The sequence below is a fragment of the Sebastes umbrosus genome, chromosome 10, assembly GCF_015220745.1.
Source record: "Sebastes umbrosus isolate fSebUmb1 chromosome 10, fSebUmb1.pri, whole genome shotgun sequence".
NCBI lineage: Eukaryota > Metazoa > Chordata > Actinopteri > Perciformes > Sebastidae > Sebastes > Sebastes umbrosus.
This window is the reverse complement of record NC_051278.1, coordinates 13,855,388-13,879,259: the sequence shown is the minus strand read 5'-3', so window position 1 is coordinate 13,879,259 and position 23,872 is coordinate 13,855,388. Positions and strand designations below refer to the sequence as shown.

Genomic DNA, 23,872 nt, shown 5'->3' with positions numbered 1-23,872 from the left:
CCACATTGAAAGCACTAAAAGCATGACTTGAAGTCTCTTAATTCTCTAGCTTGGAAGCCCCCCAGCACATACCAAACATAGACAGTGTCTTTTTCATTCAGCCCTCTGTTACATCACTCATCCTCCATCCTCCACTTCCCCCCTGCTTTGTGCCTCTGACAATTGCTGTGCAGTGATCCGAGGGCATGGACCTGGCAAAACATCAACTAGAATGCTGACCGCGGGGAAAAGAATTACAAAAGTGTGTTTTTGTTTAGGCAGCATATCATTCAATTCAAAGGATTTGTTGGCCTCTCTCTCGGTGCCGTGCACAGTCATTTGTGAGCTATGAGCACCATGTCCATGTTTGCATGATAAAGTTTTCATGGCCCTATAAATGTTAAGATCCCTGCTACTAATGCTTCGATCTTTCCAACTGAGACAAATGAGAACACAAGCATTGACACTCGCTTTGTGTAAGCAGCCATATCTCAACATAAGGCTTTGACTACTGTAGCTGCTGTCTCTTTGTACGCTCTTAAACTTAAGGGTGTTCCAATCACACGTTATTTGAGATGCCTCAGTCGCTGTAAAGTGGTCCAGAAATAGCATAGAGATAGCAGCCCCATGTACTCTTACACGCCAGCATATCTTGGACTAATGGCTTTGAAGGATGTTGATGTAGACAGGATCTGTGTTGTTTGTTGACACCAGTGCAGAGAAGAAACACTCTTGAGTGAGGTTGTGATATCCATGTAATAGATGAGGTATTTTTTTAACATAGTAAGCTAGACTTTTTGAAACAAACAAGAATTGTCAATTGAATTGTTGCTATATGAGTTACACGAGGCATTATCACTGTTGAAGCTTAAAATGTTTATATCTCTTAAAGCCCCCCTCCAGCCAGTGTAACTTCCTGTTTTTTGGTTAATGTTTATTCTCAAACTGAGAATTTCAGTCGTGGTTAATAGTCAGACATAATTCATTACCATGGCAACCAGATTACATCGTTTTTCAACCCAGTTTAGATGAATTTACTGTTTGTCAGACCACAAATGACACAATAATTAGCGCAACACACCGACTCTCTCTCACTCGCTCTCTTCTTTACTGTCTCCTCCTGGCGAGGCAGCCGTCTGGCTGCAGCTGCAACAAGGAGTCACACCGCCGTACGCCGGCCACAGCGCACCGGGAGACCAATAGACATGTTGCCGTGGTCCGCCGTTTGAAATGGAGTTTCGGGATGTTTTGGAGGTGCTCCTTCCACCACCACCGGCCGCTCTTGCCTCAGCTCCCAGCACCGACACCGGGTTGCACTGCAATTCATCTATTTCTCTAACGGGACTTTTCTCTTGTTTTCTCTTGAGCTGAAAGTTGTGCGCTACCCATCGTCCGGTATTTTATTTTTTACTTTGAGCACAAAATTAAGTTATTTGTCAAAGCAAACAGTGTGGCTAATAAACTTAGTCGGGAAATGACTAAAATAAATATTAAATATTATAGAAATGACAAAACACACTGGAGGGGGGCTTTAAAGATTTCCTTTTTATAATATGAAAAAAGATCTGTGTGTGAATTTCCTCTTGACTTTTTAAAAACAAGCAATCAACAGAAGGAAAGCTCTATGGTCTCAATGCCCTTGCCTTCATCTGAAATGATTATTCCCTTATATGCTTCCAGTCACATCTTCTCAGATCTGATGCAGAGTGCCTGGGGAGTTGATTTCAGATTTGGGGTTTACATTTTATAAACACCTTTTGATGTCAGTGTAATATAAACTGTCACATAAGCAGTCTCCAGACAGACATATCATTTTACCAAAGAGCCAAACTCAAAGCGGCGAGTGGCCGAAGCTTGGTGTCGCGCCAGAAGTTTTCTTTGAGACCCGACTCCAGAGGAACCTGTGTGAGGCCCCATGTGTGTGTGTGTGTTAAAGAAAGCCAGCCTGACTCAGGGGAAGGTGAGGTCAGAAAGGGGCTAACAAAAAGGATTATTTGCTGTGCTGTGTGTGTATGTGTGTGTCTCTGGGCTGCCTGACTTCCACCCTGCTGTCCACCTTTAATCCACCTCCCGCAATTGATTTGGATTCCTCTGATGTTCCAGCCTCGCTTCAATACAGGCAGGCCAAGTTATTCAGTCTGTACTGGAAGGGAGAGAGAGAGAGAGAGAGACATGGCAACATGACTGTCTCCTGATTAAGTTGTAAAACACTGGTGTGTAATATGATATGCAGGTGTAGTTGCACATGTGTATCACACATTCTTTTTAGCCTATCTTTGTCACTGGGGATTCAGTCAATTTAAAAAGCTTTATACTTAAGGCCCTGTCTACACGTTTACAGATATTTTTAAAAACAGATATTTTCTTCAAGGTTTTTAAAAACCTAGAAGAAATTGGCTGTGCTCCGGCTGGTGGGAGATGCTTGGTATTTCATCAACAACTGATCTCAACATGGCTGCCGGGTCACAAACTTTCTCATTTTACAGCTAAACAGTACACTATAAGATGTTTCTGAAAACATTTGAGTAGAGAAATGGGCATTACAGTAACAGAATATTGGTTCATTTTTGATCAGCGCTGCCTAGTTTGACCGTTTGTTCAGAGCTCATGAGTGATTGACAGCTGCTCAGAGACGGCAGTTTCCAGCTCGGCTCTGACTGGTTATTTTCCTCCGGTCTGTGAAATCTTGCTATTAGGAGCACCGGAAAATCCAGAGGCATCTGTTTTGTTTTTTTTCAGATTACCTGTCTCATGCACTAGTGTCAGGATATACTGAACGTTTTATAAGAATAACTTTTTTTTTTATCTTATTTACTCCATTTCTAACCACTGCAGCTTTAAGGGTCAAATAATTTTGTTACCACCCTTCTCACTCCCTTTCCTTCAGCTTCATTACAGTCAGTTGGATAAATGTTATTGTTGGTGGGGGGGCTGAGATTCCTGGTCGAACTGCATGACTGTCATCACTCTGCTGTCATCAACTGTCTCTTCACATGCATAAATGACGAAAGGGAGGTCATTCAGGTTTATGTCCGTAGCCGTTCTGAGTGCTCCAAACCTCGCCTTCAAACGTCCAAATGCACATTCAATCACCATTCGGCCTCGACATGTTCAAGGTGTTCCCTGCTCTGGCTCCTGTAACTGTAACATTTTTCAAATGTAAAGTAAGAAATAGCAGTGCCAACAAAACGGTAACCAGCTATCTTTGTTATTGTTTCCGGCGCATGCTCATTACACAAAGCAACAATGGGCATGCACAAAATGAGGAGAGGATGTCATCGTTTCCCAAAGGCTCCGTTTTACTCATCCACAACAGATACAATCATACGTTTTTAAATATCTGAACCTTAGAAGGTTAAAAAAATATATCCGTTTTTGTGACCCTGTCTGCGTGTAGACGAGAGGCCAAAACGTAGAGCAAAATATCCGTCTTTAGAAATATCTGTATATATGTAGACAGGGCCTAAGTGATGAAGTGTTAAACTTGTACCTCCCTGGAACTGTGAAAGCTTCAAATGTTTATTACTTTTCCTCCTGATGTCTTGTTGTTATTGCTGTAGATAAAATGGATGAAGCAGCCGAGATAAGATAATGCGCCATCATGTCATATAACCCACAATCACAGCCCTCTTATCTAAAGCCAAATATTTGACCACAGCTGTTTGAGTGTCCTGCCTGATAAGTTGTTTTGTTTGTCCAGGGAAGATAAAAGTGAAAGGATTTGAGCGTAGCCTCAGGCGCACCGTCTGTGTTTCATAACTCGATAACTTCAGCAGAAGCTCTCAGTTCCTTTTCCATCTAATAATGATGATGTACCAACATTCATTGCTGCCTAGCTTAACTGATGTGGCACTGAAGGTACATCTTTTCATGTCCCTTTTCTAATAAGGAGTGAATTAAAAGTCCTGGTGATTGGATTTTGTCATAGGGTTTCGCTGTTTGTTAATTTATTAACCTGCATAGTGCCTAGGTTAGGCCTTAATAAGGCAGTGATCGGCAGGTCAAGTAAATCATTATGTTGCTATGGCTATTTGCTTTGTCGGATACAGTAGCTATGGCTAAGGAACTGTTCCTGTTACAGACCATTTCACAGTACTAAAATGTGTCTCAGTTTATTTCTTGTTGCATTGTAGGTGAATGACATAAGCTGACAGGAAGTAAACATGGACCCAAGCTATAGCCAAGCAATGTAATTCCGTTGAAATGGCCTATAGAGCTTTCAATACAGATTTATAGTCTTTTGTCAATTGATGAAGTTGCTTGCCTCAGCCTTTTTCCTCACACTTCACACAAATAGGAGCATTTGCCGCCTCCATTCTTTAGATTTCCTTAGTAATATTTGTATGTCACTTTGAGCAGTATAGTCTAAAAGAGGGAAATGGCCTTGTAATCTAATGGCCTTGCTTTACTTTAGTGGCCGAAAAGGTCAACAGTTAATGACGGTACAGCGAGTGACTAGGACGCACTAATGGGCTTAGATGCAGCAGCACTACTTACGCTGCGGTGAGTGATGCCATATAGGCTAAATCTATTAGCTGTAGAGTGCTCGGGCACTTACTGGGCACCCTCAGTCAGAGCAGTCGATAACTGGTCATTTTGACATGATATGACACTCCCGTTGTTTTATATATCTATGTCAGTAATGGAAGATGTCATCTAAATAAGATTTGCACGTTTACTGTAATTAGCCTGCTGTAGGACATGATTCTTGATTCCTGCGTTGCCTTAGAGCTGGTTTGTTTGACCTCCATCTCTGACACAATTGGATCTTAAATTATTATTACCGTCACTGTGTTGAAGGTTAAAAGTGAGCTGAGAAGAAGTCCTGCATTATAAGTATTAACAGCAAAATATAGTAGTGAAAGTAGTGGTTCTGCAGTAAAATGTCCCCTGTGACTGATGTATTATTATATATCACATTATAAATACTGATGCAGAGGAAAGAGGAAAAAGTTCTGATATAGACATTTTTAATGCCTTTTCCGATTTTTCCCTTATCTTTCCGATTTTTGTAAAATATTAGATACGTTTCCCTCTCTTAGACTCAATTTTTTAATATGCAATTATATGACAAGTTTATAGAAAAGCTAAGTCTCTCCCCTTCCGGTGGGACCTTATTTCAGAGAAAATATGTACGGTAGTCAAAGGCAAGAGACAGATATATTTTTTAAATTTACAAACATCATATGTGTGATTCATGGCGCAATTCAAACAGGATCAAAAAATATTTGTCTCTCACTGTAGACTACCGTACCATGGTGGTCCACTGGAAGGGGAGGTACTTCGCCTCTCTATTGGGGAAATATCTCTTTGCAATGTACAAGGGGCCCCAACTAAACACGGCTTTTATATAGGGAGTCACAAGCCAAGTTGGAGACCACTGGTTTAATCTTTAACAATATGGTGTAGCATGTGTCTATTTTGTAAAGTAATTAATAATTATATCTGTCAGATACAGTAAATGTAGTGGAGTTTAAGCATAAAGTAACATAAAATGGAAATACTCAAGTATATTAAAATTACTGAAAATTGTACTTAAGTGCAGTACTTGGGTACATTTCCCACCTCTGGTCCTGAATATCAAAACTAGTAAGAGTCCATAACCAGCATACCAGGGTGCATTTTGAGGATCAATAAACCCAGTCTATAACAACGATGACCCAATCAGAAAAGCTTGGCAGGCGATGTGTTGGCTTAGCACCGAAACTGAAAGAGGGATTTCCCCCGTGGGCTCTTATCAACTGGGAAACAGACAGAAAATGTTTCACTTATCTTTTGCTCTTTCCACCGCCTGTTCACAGAAATATTGAACTGCAGACTGCTGTATAGATTCTCCACCCACCCGGTCTTCTCTATGGATTGATATCACTGTTGTTGTTTTGGTCCTGTTTGGCACAGAGAGGCGTTCAGTGATCCCACCCCAGGCTCTCTCTGGGAATGTGGGAATGACATGCCAAAATGGAGGATTAATGCATCTTTCGAGTGGCCTCTGCAAGCCCCTATTTTGATCTTGAGTGTGTGCCAGTGTCTGGAGGGGAGACCATACCACAAATAACATCCCCCTCTCCCCCCCTATATTCCTGTAATCACAAAAGCACAGTGTATCCATACTGACAATGCTTTCTAAAACTAGCTGAATTATCCTTGACCCAGTGTGTGCCTCTTCCAGCAATTTTAGCACGATGATTAGTGCTTTTGTGTGACACCTGGTCTGTCTCTGCAGTCACTGATTGGGTTGCGAAGTGAACTGGCACTGGGCGGGAGCACAGGGTCAGACTGGCACCAGGCCAGAACAGATGGCCACGGGTTTCACTTGCAACACAACACAGTGGCAGGCAGGAGTGGAGATAACACCTCTGTCTAATAATAAAAAAAATCCCCGGTTCCCTAGGTGACCCCTTCAACGCCTGCAGCCTTTTTAATTACATGTGAATCCCAGTCTACTGAGAGAGAGAGAGAGAGAGAGAGAGAGAGAGAGCTGTGATGGGATAGAGATGTTGTTAAACCATCAGCCCTGCTTTCTCTCCCCCCCCTCGTGACAGAGAGCTGTACTCATGACTCATCCTCAGCATAACATAAGGCAAGCTGGATCCATGCGCTACCTACAAGGTTTAACATTTAATTACTCCAGCCTCAAATAGATTTGCATTTGTTATTCTGACGCACACACAAGGTAACTTAGCTAATGGTGTGTGCAGTCAAGTGGATTGGCAGTTTACGCTCAAATGATTGCAGTTAAATGTCGTACAGTTGTGTTGTCACGTTTGGGGCGAAGGGAGATTCTACACAGGAACACCAAGTTCCTGTTGTTGAAAATTTTAACTGTCATCATTAAAGATATATTCTGTTGGCTGCTTGGACACACGTCTCTCGAGATCTAATGACCTTTGGCTTGCTTCCTTCCTTTTCCCTCTATACTGTTGGTGAAAACTATGAGCAAATATATGAATCAATGTGCTTTTTTTGCAATGATGAACGTACAACACTAATGGGATGACATGCATAATGACTAACAAAATCTGACTACATCTCTTCATAATGTCATTGATGGAAATAGGTGGTGAAACTGGAATCTAGGTATCTAGAAGGGGTGTAACGATCCATCGATCTGGATCAATGCATCGATTCAACGAAGACACCGATACGTATCACCATCTTTAAGATATGCCTTTATTTTGAAATTCCCATGGCACATCTGTGTCACCATTTCCGTCCAAGCACACGTCCTTCCTACAGAGCCCAGTAATAAAATCATCAGTTCATATTTCAGTTGCTCATCTCATATCAATCGAAGGCCCCTGAATTAAATTGCATTGAAACTGTATCGTGGCAGACTTTGTGATATCAGCAAATATCTTATCGTTGTCCAACGAATCAATATAATATTGTATCGTGATCAAACTTTTGATTTACACCCCTAGTATCTAGGTATGAATTATTAATACATTATCTTAATGTATGTAATGTAATAATTTATCAGTGCATCCTTAATTGTATTAAACCTTTGCATTTTTAAGACATTACAGATTTATTTATAATTTATGGCCCACAATATTAACTTCTAAACCGACTATCCCATTGTTGGCGTCTCTAACGCAGCAATTTCTGTTACGCTTGAGCATGATGAGTCTTTGTGAATCATAGCAGGGAGTGTCTGAATGAAGTCAGTGAGTGTTGCAGAGTGGCTCTCAAGGAAAGTGGGTGACTGGATAGCTATTTGTTTGCTTTGTCTTTCTTCCTCCCGTTTGACTCTGGCTCAGACTGATCACAATTTAATGCAGCCAGACTTGTGGGAAAAGTGGGTCAGGAGGAAGTTTAGCAAACTTGGCTTGTGAGTTGTTGACTTTCTGTGTGAATGTTTTGCTGTAGCGGCACAGTTTTTAGGGGGATTTTAAAGGTCAGAAATTGCTGTGAATCCATGAAAGAGGTGTTGAATTGAGCTTGTCTGATTTTAGTCTTCTTGTATTGCTCATTTGTGGGGGGTTTTATCTGCGTCTGTGTTTTACAAGATAGGCTGGACCTGAGAGGTGTCCACAGGGACCCTCTGATTTAATACAGTATATGTTACTGTACTTGTTGTCTTCTTTGTACCATTCTGGACCCCAGTGTGACAGCTCCTTGGTATAAAAAGTGTGCCAGACAAAAATGTCTTTTGTGGCATATGTAGGTATATGTTTCTGCCTAGTTTTATTTAATAATGAACAGATGGCAGTGAGTCACATACGTCTCTGTGTTCAACATGTTAATGTGTAGCAGCATGCTGAAACAGGGCTGACTGAAGACATTTTACTGCACCACGGCTTGTCAAGGCATCTGCGCCATGTCACCTTCCATGAAGAATTCGTCCATAAAGCTGACAACATGAATCCTGATTTAGTAGCACTTTGGTGCACCATCCCTTCACAACAAGTCGTAGATTTTTCCTTGATGACGAGGGACACAAAGCTGAATAGAATAGGTTCTGATTACCGAGTTCCTCTCTTCGGTTGTTCACTCCCTTTCGTCACTGATAATTCCTGGATGCTGCCTGTTGTTATTATCATACCTGCTGAAGAAAGAATAAAGACACAAGTAGAAATAAACTAGTGAGTGCTGCTTTGTAAGCAATGCTTTTCATCCCCAGATGCTACACCGTGTCATGAAGGTGTGTTCACATTGTGTTAGTCATGCCACTAATCTGTTTTTCTTTCTCTCCCCTTCTCTTGTTCGTTCTCTTTTCCACAGGCTTTGCAGCCTCACGCTGAAAAAACTGGTCGTCCTCAAAGAACTGGATAAAGAGCTGAACTCCCTGTCTATAGCTGTCAAAATCCAGGTGGGTGGGTTAATCTCCCATGTGCGATGCGAGCAACAGGCTCAGTTGCGAAACATCTGATAGCAGTGTGTCACTTTCTGGAGCCTGTGGCTCACTGTCTCCCAGTTCTTTGCTGGGGCTGTGCTCTGTTGAATGTAATCAGCAAGCCTAGGCGATGATGAGACATGCTACTAATCCTGCCGATTGATAAAAACCTCCTCAGCTGTGCAGGTAGCTCCGGTGAGTCACATCCACTCAGGTGCTTTAGATGACAGACTAGCATTACCACTCTAAGCAGGAGCATTAGCACCTTAAGACGGATTGTGCATCTTACATTGATTGCTAATGCATTTTTGTGACTACGGGTGTGTAGGCCTAACATGTGTTGCATGGTTTCACAGTTTTTATTCAAAATTTATCTTGCACATTTGATGTGGTGGTCATGTTGCGTATGATTTGAATGCCAAATTCAAAAGTACATTGTCATCCTCCTTGATGCAAATGCAAAGCAAAAGAAAAACTGCTACATAAAGAAAGAAAAATAAAATATATATCTATAGAGAGAGAGAGAGAGAGAGAGAGAGAGAGAGAGGGGTACTGCAAAATGTATATAATTGATAGCAGAAACCAGCAGATGGCTGGGTAGGAGGGAGATAGTGTATGTCTCAATGTGTGAACATCTGCCATGGCCATGTGTGTGTGAACAACCCAGTTCATTTTACAGTTTGCCACTCACTAAACAAGCTTACATTATGTTTGCTCGTTGCAGTAGAGTTACAACTTACACTGCAGAGTATGATATGATAACTACTGCGGAGATGAGTTGAGGTTAGTTCCCTCCTTGACGTCGCTGAAGCAACATGTTCCCGTTCAACGACTACCCCATCCTTTAAATGGAAAACAAAGTATTCCTTGAACACAGAGTGACCTTTTTAGAAAGTGTGATAACGTCTGTAGGGCTGCAACTAACAATTATCATTGTCGATTAATCTGTTGATTATTTTCTCCATTTATTGATTAGTTGTTTGGTCTATAAAATATCAGAAAATGGTGAAAAATGGTGATCAGTGTTTCCCAAAGCCCAAGATGACGTCCTAAAATGTCTTGCTTTGTCCACAACCCAAAGACATTCAGTTTACTGTCATAGAGGAGCAAAGAAACCAGAAATAATTCACATTTAAGAAGCTGGAATCAGAGAATTTAGACTTTTCGTTGTTTAAAAAAGAAACTCACACCGATTAATCAATTATCAAAATAGTTTAATTAATTGAATTGATTAATCGTTGCAGCTTTTAAAATATGTCCCTCTCAGAATAATGTTTTGTTTGACTGACATATTGTTGGCAGAGAGTTGGAGAGGTGGTTTTAACTTGTGAGTGCCACGCCCCCTTCAGTGCCCTCGTGTCTGTATGTGCTTGTAAACAGAGAAGAAAAAGGAAACAAAATATTATATTTTAAAAAGCACAAATAAAGTGTTTTTTATAAAGCAAAACTGCAGCTGTGAACCAATTTCCTCAAGATATTTCAATATTGTGTAATTGACATTACGTCGAATATTACTGTTATTATTTTTAAATGACATCATAATCATGGAAACAGACATCCCAAGAGTCGATATAAATAGTGAAGCATATACTGCAACGTAACTGTCAAGAGCATAGACTCAGCTGTAGTGGCTTTTTAGTGAGTGTTGGAAGCCTGCCTTGAGTCTGCAGGCAGGCCTCACAGTTTGAAAACACACACTCAGCAGTAAGCCTAGTAGCGGTTGTAAAGATGATGGTCCACTGCTTCTGAAACCGTTGATTCTGAGAGAGAACTAAGGCCAGTGAGTACACCTTAAGTGTACACAGACACACATGGGAACACATCGCCCTGAGGTGGCCATGTGGAAATAATTCTCAAAGGGAAAAAGTCATTCAAACTTTCTTGACTGCAGAAAATCCACAGAGAAGAGAATCTGAGAATTAGACTCACCTAAAAGCAGGAAGAGGAGAAGGAGCCAACTTTTTCTGTAACTTTTACCTGAAAGATTCTGTGGCACAATAAAATAAGTCTGAGTAAAACTTTTATATTACCAACACATCAGAGAATCTCCTATGTAGCCTTCACCCAGTGCTGTATGTTGCAGATGCTTTAACCCCTCCTTTTCTACTACACAAATCCTGGCCTTTTCACTAAGTACCCACTTCTCAGTAGGAATATGCCACCTATGTCACGTTTGACACTGTGTACACGGTCTCAATCGCTAGTTTCAAGTCTTCTTCATTACAGCATGATGTTCATTTAGTAAATTAGGGTACCATCTAGAGTCAAATAGACCATAAAGCAGGGTATGCTTTAGGGTATGGCTACCATGTGATTGACAGGTTGCTCTGGGAGTTGTCCGTGTTTTCATCTTACAACTTTAACCCTTTCACAGTATGTTTTCAGCTCATGAAAGTTGATTGTAACTGTTTGGTCGCCTAAAAATGTCGTTCGGTTGTACTTAGCTCCACCCTCTCGTGTCACTTCTGGTTGCAAAAAAACGAGATGGCGACGTACAAAATGCCGAACTCGAGGCTTCAAAACAAACCAATGAGTGACGTCACAGTGACCACGTCCACTTCTTATATACAGTCTATGGCTGTTACACAGTTTGGCTAAGAGCCTTTCAGCTTCCAACCCTTTTATATCAACTTCACTGTTTCTGTAGTTACAGCTCTCTGCCTACATGCCTCAGTAAATTACCATTTTTCTTTCCCTCTCTCAATATTGTCCCCCTCATTTTGAAATTTAATTGAAAGTTTAAGCAGCACTGGGTGATTCTATTTAAAGAGAAACAAATCATCTCCCCTTTACCGTCATCCTGAAGGAGAAAGCAACCAACCAAGTGTGACTTTATCCATGAGCTACGCTGTCTCCAGAGCGTGAAATCTCTCCATTTCTGTTGAGCCGCCTGGAGGACAGCCGAGCAAAGCTCCGTTCGCCGCCGCTCCGGAACTGGAGCATTAAATGCAATTTCCAGCAGGTTTGGTTAGGGAGAACAGAGACGCTGAGGGGATAAAGAGACAGTTGGAGAAGATGACAGAGGAATGAGAGGGTTTTGTTTTCAGACAGTGAACGACAAAGCCTCATTACCGCATGTCATCGGTTCTCTGTTCAGCATACAGTGGCAGTCTCTTTCCTCTCTCTGGGCCTCATCAGGTTAAGTGGCCTGCATGCACACACACAACCCCTGTAATGGGGAGACCATTTGGATGGTCTCCCAAAGCCACAGCAGCAGGGATGATGAGATTGCAGTTCAGTCTGCAGGAGGCTCTGCGTTCCCTTGGAGATGCTCTTCTGTCTCTCACCCTGGAGACCGCTGGGTCTCTTCAAGTAGCTGAGGCCTCCTCAGACAACCCTCTGCTACATTGTCTGCACATTGAGTTGCAATGTGGTATTCTCCTACACGTGCACTACATGATTATGCAGTTTATGTCCTGTCTAGTCTGTGTGCAGTTGCCTGAGGTTGTAGTCAGACATTGATGAGAGCTGGATTATGATAAACTGTCACTGTCCAAAGCACTTCCATTTGCAGTCCACTCAGATATGATCCAATTATGTGTGTTGGGTGAAAGCAGAAAACGCCTTTTAAAACCTCTTTATTACAATTGCACATTGAGCTCTTGTCCTGACTCTAAATCACTTCCTGTCTTTGCTGCAGACAGGAAAGAGATTTTTACATCTTCAATAATAACCTTGAGAAGAAGTGTAAAGTTGAACTTTTCCCACAGGCCTGTGGAGCCTGGTAGAGTAGAGGGGCTGTAACGTCCCCCCAATCTGGCCCCAGAAAGACAGTGGAGAAGCTTGTAGCAGGGGAGAGAGAGGGTGAGAGAAGGGGGGGCCAAAGGACATTCAGTACAAGCTTTCCTTGCCAAGGCCCTGTATTGTTAATGCATGTCAGGCAGTTTGAGAGTGCTCAGCTTTTGTGCCTTGATTCATTGTACCAGCTACTGAGCATGAGAAAAGAGTGCATACAAGGCCTCTTTGTGGAGCTCAAGTTAGTGACAAGGTCAGACTCGGACAGAGATTTACCCTCTTTTTTTCTTTATATACAAAACAAGGGCTGCGGCTACTGTCAAGGTGCTGTCAGCAATGTCCTTCTGTTGAACATATTGAGCCATTAGCCTGGATAGAAAAATGCTTATTACAACTGAATGCTTTGCTAGTGTCAGCAAATCTTCTTTATTCCCACATTCCCTTTAGTTCTTCAAAGCTTAGGTTTCATTTCATGCATTTGAAACTATTGACATTGCAGCAAATGTTCTTCTTTTAAAATATACCTTTATGTTATGAGATACACTAGAACAGTGTTATGTGTCTGAGTATTTCATGCTTGTATATAACAAGTTTGTAGATTAAGACTTGGATTTTTCCAACTTCATGCAAGATGTGGAATAATCGAACCCAGAACCTCTTTCTCTCCGAGACAACAGTGCTAATGGGCTCCTGAGCCTCCTGAAACATTTTCAGTTCACTCAAATATTCAGAGGCTGTTTGCCGAAGATAAAATTAGAAGTTGGAGAATGCCTAAACACCAGCTTAGTCGTCAAAGAGCTTTCATTTTCAGTGGTGATGAAAATGGGTTTGTGAGGTGTCAGTTCTGTGTGACATATCAAGCTATATATGATAAGATAAGATAAGATATACTTTTATTGTCCCCGTGGGGAAATTTTTCCTGGACTCCATCCAACTGCAGTTACAAGCACTAAATTAAAACAGCATCAACAACTGCAACTGCGTGCAATCTTGTGTTTGGTTTTCTTGAATTCACACTGCTTGGTTGATGGGAGGGAGTTCATTACTTGAAGCTCGGGTATGTTCTAGGGTTGAGCAGTATGACTGTATGTACCATGCGACAGTAGAAACAAAGATGATAGAAGCAAGAAGCATAGAGACGTATAGAATAGAAATAATATTGTTTACTTTTGTATGGCACTTTGTAGGCGGATGTTATACTGGCGTCTTGTAGTCGCTTTCAGTCCAAAATGGCTTTGCTGCTGGGCACTGATTGTGTAATGGAACGAACAATTGATTTTCACTTCTTGGCAATATATGTTCTTTGGTAGAAATGTGTCAACCGGTAGAGATTTGGCAATGTCGCTTTCACCGTGGTGGCAATTTTCGCGTGATCTCGGCGTGATATCGCAAATCCAGCTACCTGGCAAGGTAACGTGATTTGGGCAGACATGGAGGATGAGAGAGAAGTTATAAAAACAGGGCAGGAGTAGGCATCTCAGCCAACCCAAGATGAGGAAGAACTCCAGTTACGTGATTACCAGACATTTGCACACTGTAGTTTATTTTGTTTTGTCAGCTTTTTGAAATGAAAGATGAATCCTGCAGGACAATTTTTTCTTTCAGTAGACTCTAAATAAAACACAAATTTGTGATTTTTATATTGCACTGATTGAAGTCAGGCTGGTATTTATTTTCACCTGTTAATCCTAAAACCTGTAACATTTGAAATTCTTGTTCTCAGGAACCTTAAAGCTTCCATTTAGAAAGAATTCTAGTTTTCTGGAGTCTTTTGTTTTTAACTCAAAGTGTTGCGTGCGTGCGTGCGTGCGTGCGTGCGTGCGTGCGTGCGTGCGTGCGTGCGTGCGTGCGTGCGTGCGTGCGTGCGTGCGTGCGTGCGTGCGTGCGTGCGTGCGTGCGTGCGTGCGTGCGTGCGTGCGTGCGTGCGTGCGTGCGTGCGTGCGTGCGTGCGTGTGTCTGTCTGTCGCAAAATCCATGTTGTGGCCAAACATGACACTGGTGATGAAACCGGTATACCGCCCATCCCTAATCTGTGATATATACCGTTAAGTGATATAAAATTATGACAAACCCTCGTAATCCTCTTGCTTTGTGTGGCTCACAAGGTGAGAGCCTTTGGATGTTTGTTGGATGTTGATTTTCTGACTGTGAATTTCTGTGGATTTTCCTTGACCTGCCCTTTGTGTCATCTGTGAGTTGACAGTTGTGATTAGTCCGAAAAAACACTATATTTGGAAAAACAGTTAATGGAGTGAAAATATGGAAATTACAAAGCATTGCTCCCCTTTACTGTGCCTATATGAAACATGCATCGTCAGTTAAATACTGTGTTTACCATAACTTATTATGTTACACCTATAGAGCCACCACTGCATTCTTGAATAACGCTGAGCCCCTCTGGTATCTTGTGATGATTCCTCAGCACACTTCCAACCATTTCATTTGGTATCTGTTACCTGATTTAGCAGCTCTGATGACATTAGGATCCAATGTTGTACCCTGTACTATTAGAGTTTATAGGGTATTAAGCGAGATACAGGATATCATTACTGCTCCACGCTGCTCACCAAGTGTTACTTAATTCTATTGGCAGGTTTAGACCGACACCTGAACTAAGCTTTGACGACTTATGAATTTTTTACAGCAGTTGATGAGTTGCCAGATATATTGCACAACAGATTCCTGTCTTCAGCACTCACAGCTTGACATTAAATCGTGAACCCGAGACTTGACAGGCTGTTCCTGTTCTCACGTTCACACTGTTTCAAGATTAGAAGAGGTAGAAAAAGAAGCTTGGATAAAGAGAATTAAACTGTAACTTGACGAGGAACGTGATAGACTTTAATCCGGGGCTCGTAAGAGAAACTCGCTGATGGCTGAGACAGGTCCTCCGAGGACACACTGTGTGTCAGTGTCCTTACATTTGGATGAGACTCCCACAACCCGTGGCTTTTAAATCCCTGTGCTGTTTGGCCACCAGAAATGTGTGCCAGATCCCAGAATTAGCAGGTGACGAGTCTCTCTCAACCAGAATAGCAAGCATTAGATAATACAGTTAAATTTGGTTTGGCGGATTGAAACAGCGGCTGCACCATAATAGCAGCTATATAAACTTATTTAATATAGAAACTTTTTCAGGTCACAGTCCTAGTTCCACCTGGACCAAACCTCCCTTTCAAGGCATGATTAAGAATCCTAAAATGCTGAGGGTAGCAGTAGCTTAGAGGCTGAAGCTGAAGCAGGCTTGTGATTGTTGCTTTTTGAATCCTTTAGTCAGTTCGTAAAACCTCTTGATATATCCCTGAGGAGGGCTTCTGACCCATATTTCAACGGTTCTAGTAGCACTGTTCTCTAGGAAGCAGTGAAGGAGGAGAGGACTGTTTGTACTGGGCTGCCTCAAGGTGTGAATCTGCATCAATGTGTGAATGTGAAGCAGGCTGGTCCTAAAATAAGGCTTGCACACTCAGTCACTGTTGTCTGATAGATATGGGCTCAAGAAACAACATAAGATGAGGGGTTTGTGGGTATGTGTCTTAGTACAAAGGGAGCCCCAGATGCATTTATAAATGTGCTTACAATGAAGCTTTGCTTTACTTTGTCTTCCAGGGTTCGAAGCGTCTTCTGAGATCAAATGAATACGTCCTCCCACCCAGTGGACTGATGGAGACAGACCTGGAGCTCACATTCTCACTACAGGCAAGCAACTCTGACATTATACTGTGAATTCTCACACCGATACAGCAGCTACTTGACAGGGAGGACTGTGTTGAAATCGTTATCCGCACTCGTGTCTCTTCCTCACCCTAAGTTCAAAATATCCATGTGTATTTGTACATGTGTGCTTACAGTGTTTTGTATGGATGAAGAAGTGCAGCCTCCATTCAGAAATGAATCATTACCAAAGTCACTCAAGCAGAATTTTTTATGACCGAATGTTTCAGAGTTGAAATAATAGACGCTGCATGCATGCTGACTATTTGCGGACTGGAATAACCAGAAAACTATAGAGGTGAGAGCCAGGACAAGAGAGCCAGGACAAGTGAACAAGTCGGCCACACGTCAGTGGTGTTGGAAAATGACCAAAATGTAAGTTTTTGGGGCTTATTCTAACATTGTGATTACATGATTCAGATATTATTGCAGATATCTGTTGTTAACCTAGCGTTAGTCTTTTGCTCATTATTATGATATCTGAATCATGCGATCACAATGACGGACAGCCAACTTCAATAATAACTTCATAAACCACAAACCATGGCAACAACAAGCGTGTCCCAGCCGTGTGCATCACTTTTTATTGTCCCCTGGAAACGGTTTCTATTGTGTTGTGAGCTTCTTGCAGCGCTATTTTCAAAATTATGCACGTGTCGTCAAATAGATGTTATCATGTGTCTTCAAGTTGGTGAAGTTGCTTGCGTTGTGTCTATTTGCAGTGTGTTGAACTCCCCCGTAAAAAAAGTGCAAAATCTTTTGCAAAACTCGAAACATCAAGGCCGGCTAAAATCACACTGCTGTTGAGTAAAGCCTAGGAAAAGTAGGGGCAGTATTGGACATGGCTTTTGCAGCAGTGATGTTCAACCAACTTGTGAAACTTGATCTTACAAGCCATTATTGTGTGAATATTATCGACCAAGAAGGCAAGAAAAGTCTTTTTGAAGATCAAGTTCCGGCAGTCAGAGACAATAAGACTCCAGAGGAAACCGTCAAGATAAAAAGAGCGAATGTGAAGAAGAAATACTCAGGAGTCTCGGAGAGAAATATAGTTCTGAAGTGATGAAGGTTCACCAACAGTTCAGCCGCAGTCTAGCAGACAGACAACAGACAGTTTTTTTAATACATCAGTCAGTAAGAATGCAGAGTCTAACACCCACCGGTGCTGGCATCTGAGTACAGTGAATAGCTGTATTTTTACATGACCTTGAACTGAGTGTGTGGGGTATTTCTACATCATCAGTTCACACTATTCAGTGCAGACAGCTTTCGGACAAAAGATACATTTTGTGAAATAGCGAAGCCGTTTGACCGTGCCTGGATAAAGTCGCGGTGCACAACAATGGAGAATTAAAATCTTGCTTTGCAGTCTAAGGGTGCTTTCACAAACCAGAATGCAGGCCGACTGTGTGGGCATTTGTTGAGATGGAGACAGGTAAATGATGATGTTAACATGAGTGGGAGAGGACTGACCTGGACTTCTGCGGAAGGCCAATGTTTGCTTGACATCTGGGCCAAAGGGAACATTCAGAATATGTTAAATGAAGTACACAAAAATAGTGACGTTTATAAAGTTATTTGAGATAAACTGGAGGAGTAGGGATTTGTGCGCACAGTCGATCAATGCCGAGTCGAAGGGAAAACACTTCTACAGCAATATATCAAAGTCTGTGATTCCCTGCATAGAAGTGGCAGCTCTTGAGAGGAAAAAGATAAATTCACTCCTCCGCACACGCCCCTTATTTTTATATTTGGTCTGCTTTAATTTGTGCACCGTGAAACCAAACCAGACTAAATAGAAAATGAACCAAAAGTATTGATTTCACTCTGATTCGGACTAGCCAAACAGACTATGGCTTGTGAAAGCGCTCTAAGATAGCCAAAAGGATTGTAAGGAGCACACTGGCTGGTGAAACACTGGAGATGTGGCATTGATAATATGACCTGGCCACACCCTATGCTGCATTTGGTGGCAATAATCCATGGTTACACAGATAAGCAGTTGCCAGGTGATGCAATGAAATCCACAAAGTCAGTCAAAAAATACTTTGTTTAGAAATAAATAGCATCTGAGAACTCATTCAAACCCAAAAAGAAATTGCTAGTACAGACTGTCTAAAGAAAAAGTGGGCATCATGGTTTCTAAAGGCACTGAAGGACACTGAAATATTGAGTCAGCACGAGTGAATATATGCAATTTTGTTTTGTTATTTCAGTTGTATGGTTAAAAATGTTATTTGCGAGCTGAATACAGACACAACACGCCAGGTCACCACTGAAGAATTAGTTTTCTTTGAAACAAGTCTGCACTTGGGTTTCCATCTCAAGGCTGATGAATATATAACGTGGTCTGCATTATTTATCTGACTTTATTTTTGTCATTTTCAGTACCCCCATTTTCTGAAGAGGGATGCCAACCGACTGCAGATAATGCTGCAGAGGAGGAAACGCTACAAGAATCGAACCATCCTGGGCTACAAAACTTTGGCTGTTGGAGTTATCAATATGGCCGAGGTACCGTATAGTGTTCAACTGGGGCATCGCTTTCAATCACTTCGTTTCATGTTTCATTGTCAGCCAGTTAATTTCTCTTGAGGAACATATCATTTTGCTCTGAGCTTGTGATTGCGTTCTGCTCTTCTCTGACAGTGATGGCTATTAGTGTCTTGGTTTGCCGGAGAGAGGGCCTCCTGCGTTACACATCATTTGAGATGACTCATGGTCATCACACATACTGCTGTGTGAGATTATGGGCCATCTGGAGCTGGCTTCATATGCACTTTTCTGGAAACAGTGCATTCAGCCGTGCTATCTAGTAATAATGGACTAGGAGCTGATATTATGCCACTTGTGGATGCTTGTTTGATGTAGAGATGTACGATTACATTTTTTTTGTCCTGATCCAAGTCATTTAATATTGAGTACAGCCAGTACAGCCCTCAGCTGGACACGCAGCGGGGACTTTGTAGTTACGTCAGACTGTGTTTGGCCACCGGGCCATCAAGATGCCATTTTTGCTTTTTGCTTTTGGCCTGTTGTCAGTGTGGATATCACACATTGAAACGACTGGCTGCTGTTAATTGGGCCACTCTGTGGGTCATTCACTTGCGACACTGTGCAGAACCAATGTGTTCCAGTGTTTCAACACAGCGGGGGATTTTTGATGACTGGCTTACTACTGTGGATTGCAGTGAACAAAGGATTAGAAAGTGGGCTTTATATAGCAGATACAGATCAACTAAAAGTAGGGATACACGATATATATCAGTCCGATAAATTATCGTACGATAATGGTAAAAATATATATTATGTATTATTCCGATAATGAAATTATAGCCGATAAATCAAAGGCAAATTGCTTATGTTAAATATGTTGACATGTCTGATTTGGCTTGTTTTTTGTTTGTTTTGCTGTTTTAACATTAGGGATGTAAGTTAGATTTGGTTAGGTCAGTGCTATATGGAATATTAAATCATGCACCTCAGGTGTGCATAATAAACTACAGGTTATGAACTTCTTTTTAAAATAAAAAAATGGGAAATTATTGGTTATCTCATTTGGCATGAGAAGCAGGTAATTATCTGTAATCGGTGTTGGCTGAAAAGAATCCATATCGTGCATCCCTAATTAAAATGCCTGATTCAGGACATAATTAGTTTGGTGTTTGTACGTGAGAGAAATCGAGATCAAGACAGAGATTTCAGCAGAGATATTGAGAGTCACGCTTATTTGTAATGCCCCCTGTCATGCTCAGTGACTTTCCACCAGTAGCCCCAGGACAGGAATTGACTGACATCTGAAAACAAGACTAGTGCTTTGTTGCATTTTAAAATAACACTCAACTGCTGTGCTGTTTTGGTGCTTGCTGCAGTAAAACAACCCACAGACTTCCATGAATAAAGCTAGATTGGCCATTATTGGATCCTGTTGGGTAATTATGTTGTCATTTGCTGTAGAGTAAACTCTCTCGTGCTCTCCGTCTGAATCTATCGGGGCATTATGTGGGAGGAAGTCACTTATTGGACTTTGCATGCAGCGTTTCGAGAGCACCCCTGCCAGCGTTTGAGCAAAATGAGCCTACTCCCTGTACAGCTATTCATCATGTGAAATGTTGGAAGTACCCCCCAGATAGAGTTTAGGATGAAAGCTCATCCCTTCTCTGATTCAAAACAGTTTATCTGTGTTATACTGTTAGACTAGGGGTCTAACGGTACACAAAATTCACGGTTCGGTATGTACCTCGGTTTTGGGTTTGGCACATTTTCGATACAATATTGAAAACGAAGAAAATACAGAAAATAACTTTATTTTTTCATTTATTTTGAAAACTATAAACATTCAACAATTGCTCATTGGCCATGATTTTTGCTTTAACAGTTAAGGCTGGGGATGCACCGATGCTGATACCGGATCAGATATCGGGCCGATACTGACTCAAATAGCTGGATCAGGTTATCGGTGACAATGAGGCCGATCTATTCAATTTGATTCTATATTTATATACTATATACATTATATACTGGAATTTTAATTCCTGTTTAAGTTTTGACCGATTACATTAAAAAAGGTTTACACTTGAACTGTAATTTCAGTTAATTTTGAAGATGTTTTACCAAGTTGCCAATGTTTATTATTTTAATACAATTCAGTAAATTTATATCCATTTATTTATTTTGTTACATTTTGTTTTACAAAGTTAGGAAAGCAATGGTCAGTCAAGCCTGATGTTTCTTTACACACAAAAGAATGATTCCAGTCACTTCCACACAGTGAGGCATACAGCTTATTAAATAAACACTGGTATCGAATCGGTACTCGGTATAGGCTGATGCCCAAAGCCCAGGTATCGCTTTTAGGTATCGTGACTGAAAAAGCTGGATCGGTGCCTCCCTAATCAAGGCACTCAAATACTGGCATATTGTCACTAAAAAGAATAAATAACAAAACTAAATAACAGAAATGTCTGTAATGTAATGTAATGTAAATTGAACCCATTTCCCCCCCGGGGATCAATAAAGTATTTATGATTCTATAATGCTCCATCAAAAAACTCTGACCTGTTGATAATTCCTGAACTGGGAATAGGTCAGGCACAACAGACTGACTCAAAAGCACACGTGAAGGCACATTGTATGGGGCTCAAAACACTTTGACCATATGCTTTAATTCTCTATTGTTTACGATCAGGTGTGGTTGCATATACGCATCAACAAACACTCTTATAGCATTGGTTATTACTTTGGAACGGTGTAAATCTGCAGTGGGAGGCAGCCTGAACGCTGTGGGGACAAGGACTCGCCGTCCACTCTGTTTTTATTTCGTTCCACAAATCAAACCGTTTGGGTGATGCCTTTCATAAATTAAATGTTTAAAATGTATCCACAGATATACCCGACTTCAGTTTAACAAAGTCAGCATACAGTTTGACACAAATCGTTGCCCATTGAGCTTGATTAACCCTGCAAACTAATGTTACAGCGCTGCTACGGCTGATAGAGTACAACTGGTGCGCTGCCTGCGAGTTTCTGTTCCGCATGTGGTAGACATAAACAGCTGTTTGGGTCACAGAGCGTACCAAAAGGATGTCGTTTACCACACCAAACGTCTTGTACGGAATGGCTCAATACGAATACACGTACAGTTACACCCCTGCGTTTGACTGGATGATATGAGCACATTGGCTCGGTTCATTTAGACCTTCAGAATGGAAAAGCAGCATTGTGCTACTCAAGAGTTACTTGGAGATAGCATAGCTGTCATCTTGTAATCAGGCGGTAAATCTGCGGGCATAAAACAGTGTAACAGAGGCCATGTCAATCTCTGTTGTATCATTGTTGGCTCAGTAAAAAGAGATAAAATTCTTCCATCCTGCCTGCCTGTTGAAGAAATATTATTTGTTCCATCTGCTTCGACATGGCTCTACAGAGTGATTGATAGACGTGGGAATTGTACAAGACATGAAGGCATCTCAGCTAAGGAGGACTTGATGTTTAGTCTTGTGTTGCATTTATTCAAGAAAAGATATTATCAGGAACATTGCGGGGGAGGGATACAATAAAACAGAGAGTCTTGTTTAAACTGGTTTAGAGCCCATTTTGTATTTGAATGGATTCTTAAAATCAATGGCTGTTAATCTTCCTATGTCCAGGTGATGCAACACCCGACAGACGGAGGACAGATTCTGGGTCTCCATAGCAACGTGAAGGAGGCGCCAGTGCGTGTGGCGGAGATCAGCGTGTACTCTCTGTCCAGCCAGCCCATCGACCACGAGGACGGTAGCGGCCAGGCTGGCCGCAAGACCAAAACCTCAGGTGAGCACGTCCACCTCCCGCCGACCTACGTGCGTCTGCTAGACAGGCCTGTACCAACGCTGCCCGGTCATATCCTGACTGTAATTTCAGCCTCCACCCTGGAGCCAGCCCTCCCTGCCAAGGCCTCCCTCTTCCCTCCTTCCACATGGCTCCTATTTCCTGACCGAGCACAGAATAAACTCCATTAATCCCAACCTATGGCCAGTGATATGTTATTCTCTTCAGCTATGGTTGTAATGTTGATTTGAGAGTTGAACCGATTTAGGGCCTATTACCTTACACTGCTCTAATTCTGGACGGGGAGAAATACCGGGCCCTGCTCGGACTCCACGCCTCCATCCTGCTGATGCTGATCCCTCGCTGTTCTGGATGTTATTAAGGAGGCCGCTCAAACATAACAGATGAGCTCATGCACCAAGTATTATACTAGTGTCACTCCGAGGGAAGGAAAGATGTTTATCTTTCGCCTTTCTCCTCTGCAGTGATCCTTAATAACATCCATCCCATCTAAGAGCATAGAGCAGGATGTCTCACAGGCAAAAAGAAGTTAAGAAAAAAAGATCCTCCATCGTCTCATCTGTCCTCAGCTGTCAAACACGCAGTCAAATCTGCCTTTTTAGGAATTTGGCTGTTCAAACCAATAAAATCTGACATTAAACAATAGTAAATCTTCAACCATTGAAATGTCATTAAAATTTAATCAGAATGTGAGACACGGATCACAAAAAAAAGAGCTCCCCAATCTAATTTACATATAACAAGACTTTCATTACATTTCAGCAAGCACATTCAGCATTTAATTGTGTGCGCAGAAAATGTTTTTGCATTACCCCAGTTTCTGTTCATTATTCTTGCCGAGTAGTCAAAGCAATTCATTACTGATGAACTCTGTAGAGTAGGACAGGAAATGAAGCAACTTTATCCACGCCAGATGGAAAATGGTCTTTGGGGCTCAAACTGATTTGTGGGAAGAAAAAAAAAACAATACACTGAAGAGAATTATACTGTTTTTATGTTTAACACCGTTTGCATTCAAATAGCAGTATAAGAACATTGTTTCTTATTGAGTTCAGGAGGCTTGTTTTTCCTGTAGTCTATCTTTATTCTCAAAGACAATTTCAGCAGAGCACTAGTGAGGCAGTGACCTTGGAATTCATTCATTCGCCACGTAAACCCCATTTCTCTCAGCCCAAGTTTTAAAAAGATGTGTCTGTGGGAAACCTGCATATTTTAATCTGTATATATGTAATGCTTCCCAATATAATGTGTCCCTGTATTTGATGTTTTTTTTCTGTGCTT

At 41.6% G+C, this 23,872-nt stretch overlaps 1 protein-coding gene across 1 annotated transcript in view; it reads left to right on the top strand.

The window, feature by feature from the left end:
• The window catches only part of zmp:0000000755 (phosphofurin acidic cluster sorting protein 2), a 55,727-nt gene that overhangs the window by 14,636 nt on the left and 17,219 nt on the right, over nt 1-23,872 (top strand). Inside the window, exons 2-5 of the mRNA XM_037781555.1 lie at nt 8,704-8,791; nt 16,157-16,246; nt 18,650-18,775; nt 22,411-22,573. Of these exons, the coding sequence (XP_037637483.1) occupies nt 8,704-8,791; nt 16,157-16,246; nt 18,650-18,775; nt 22,411-22,573 (467 nt within the window). The remainder of the gene's footprint in view (nt 1-8,703; nt 8,792-16,156; nt 16,247-18,649; nt 18,776-22,410; nt 22,574-23,872) is intronic.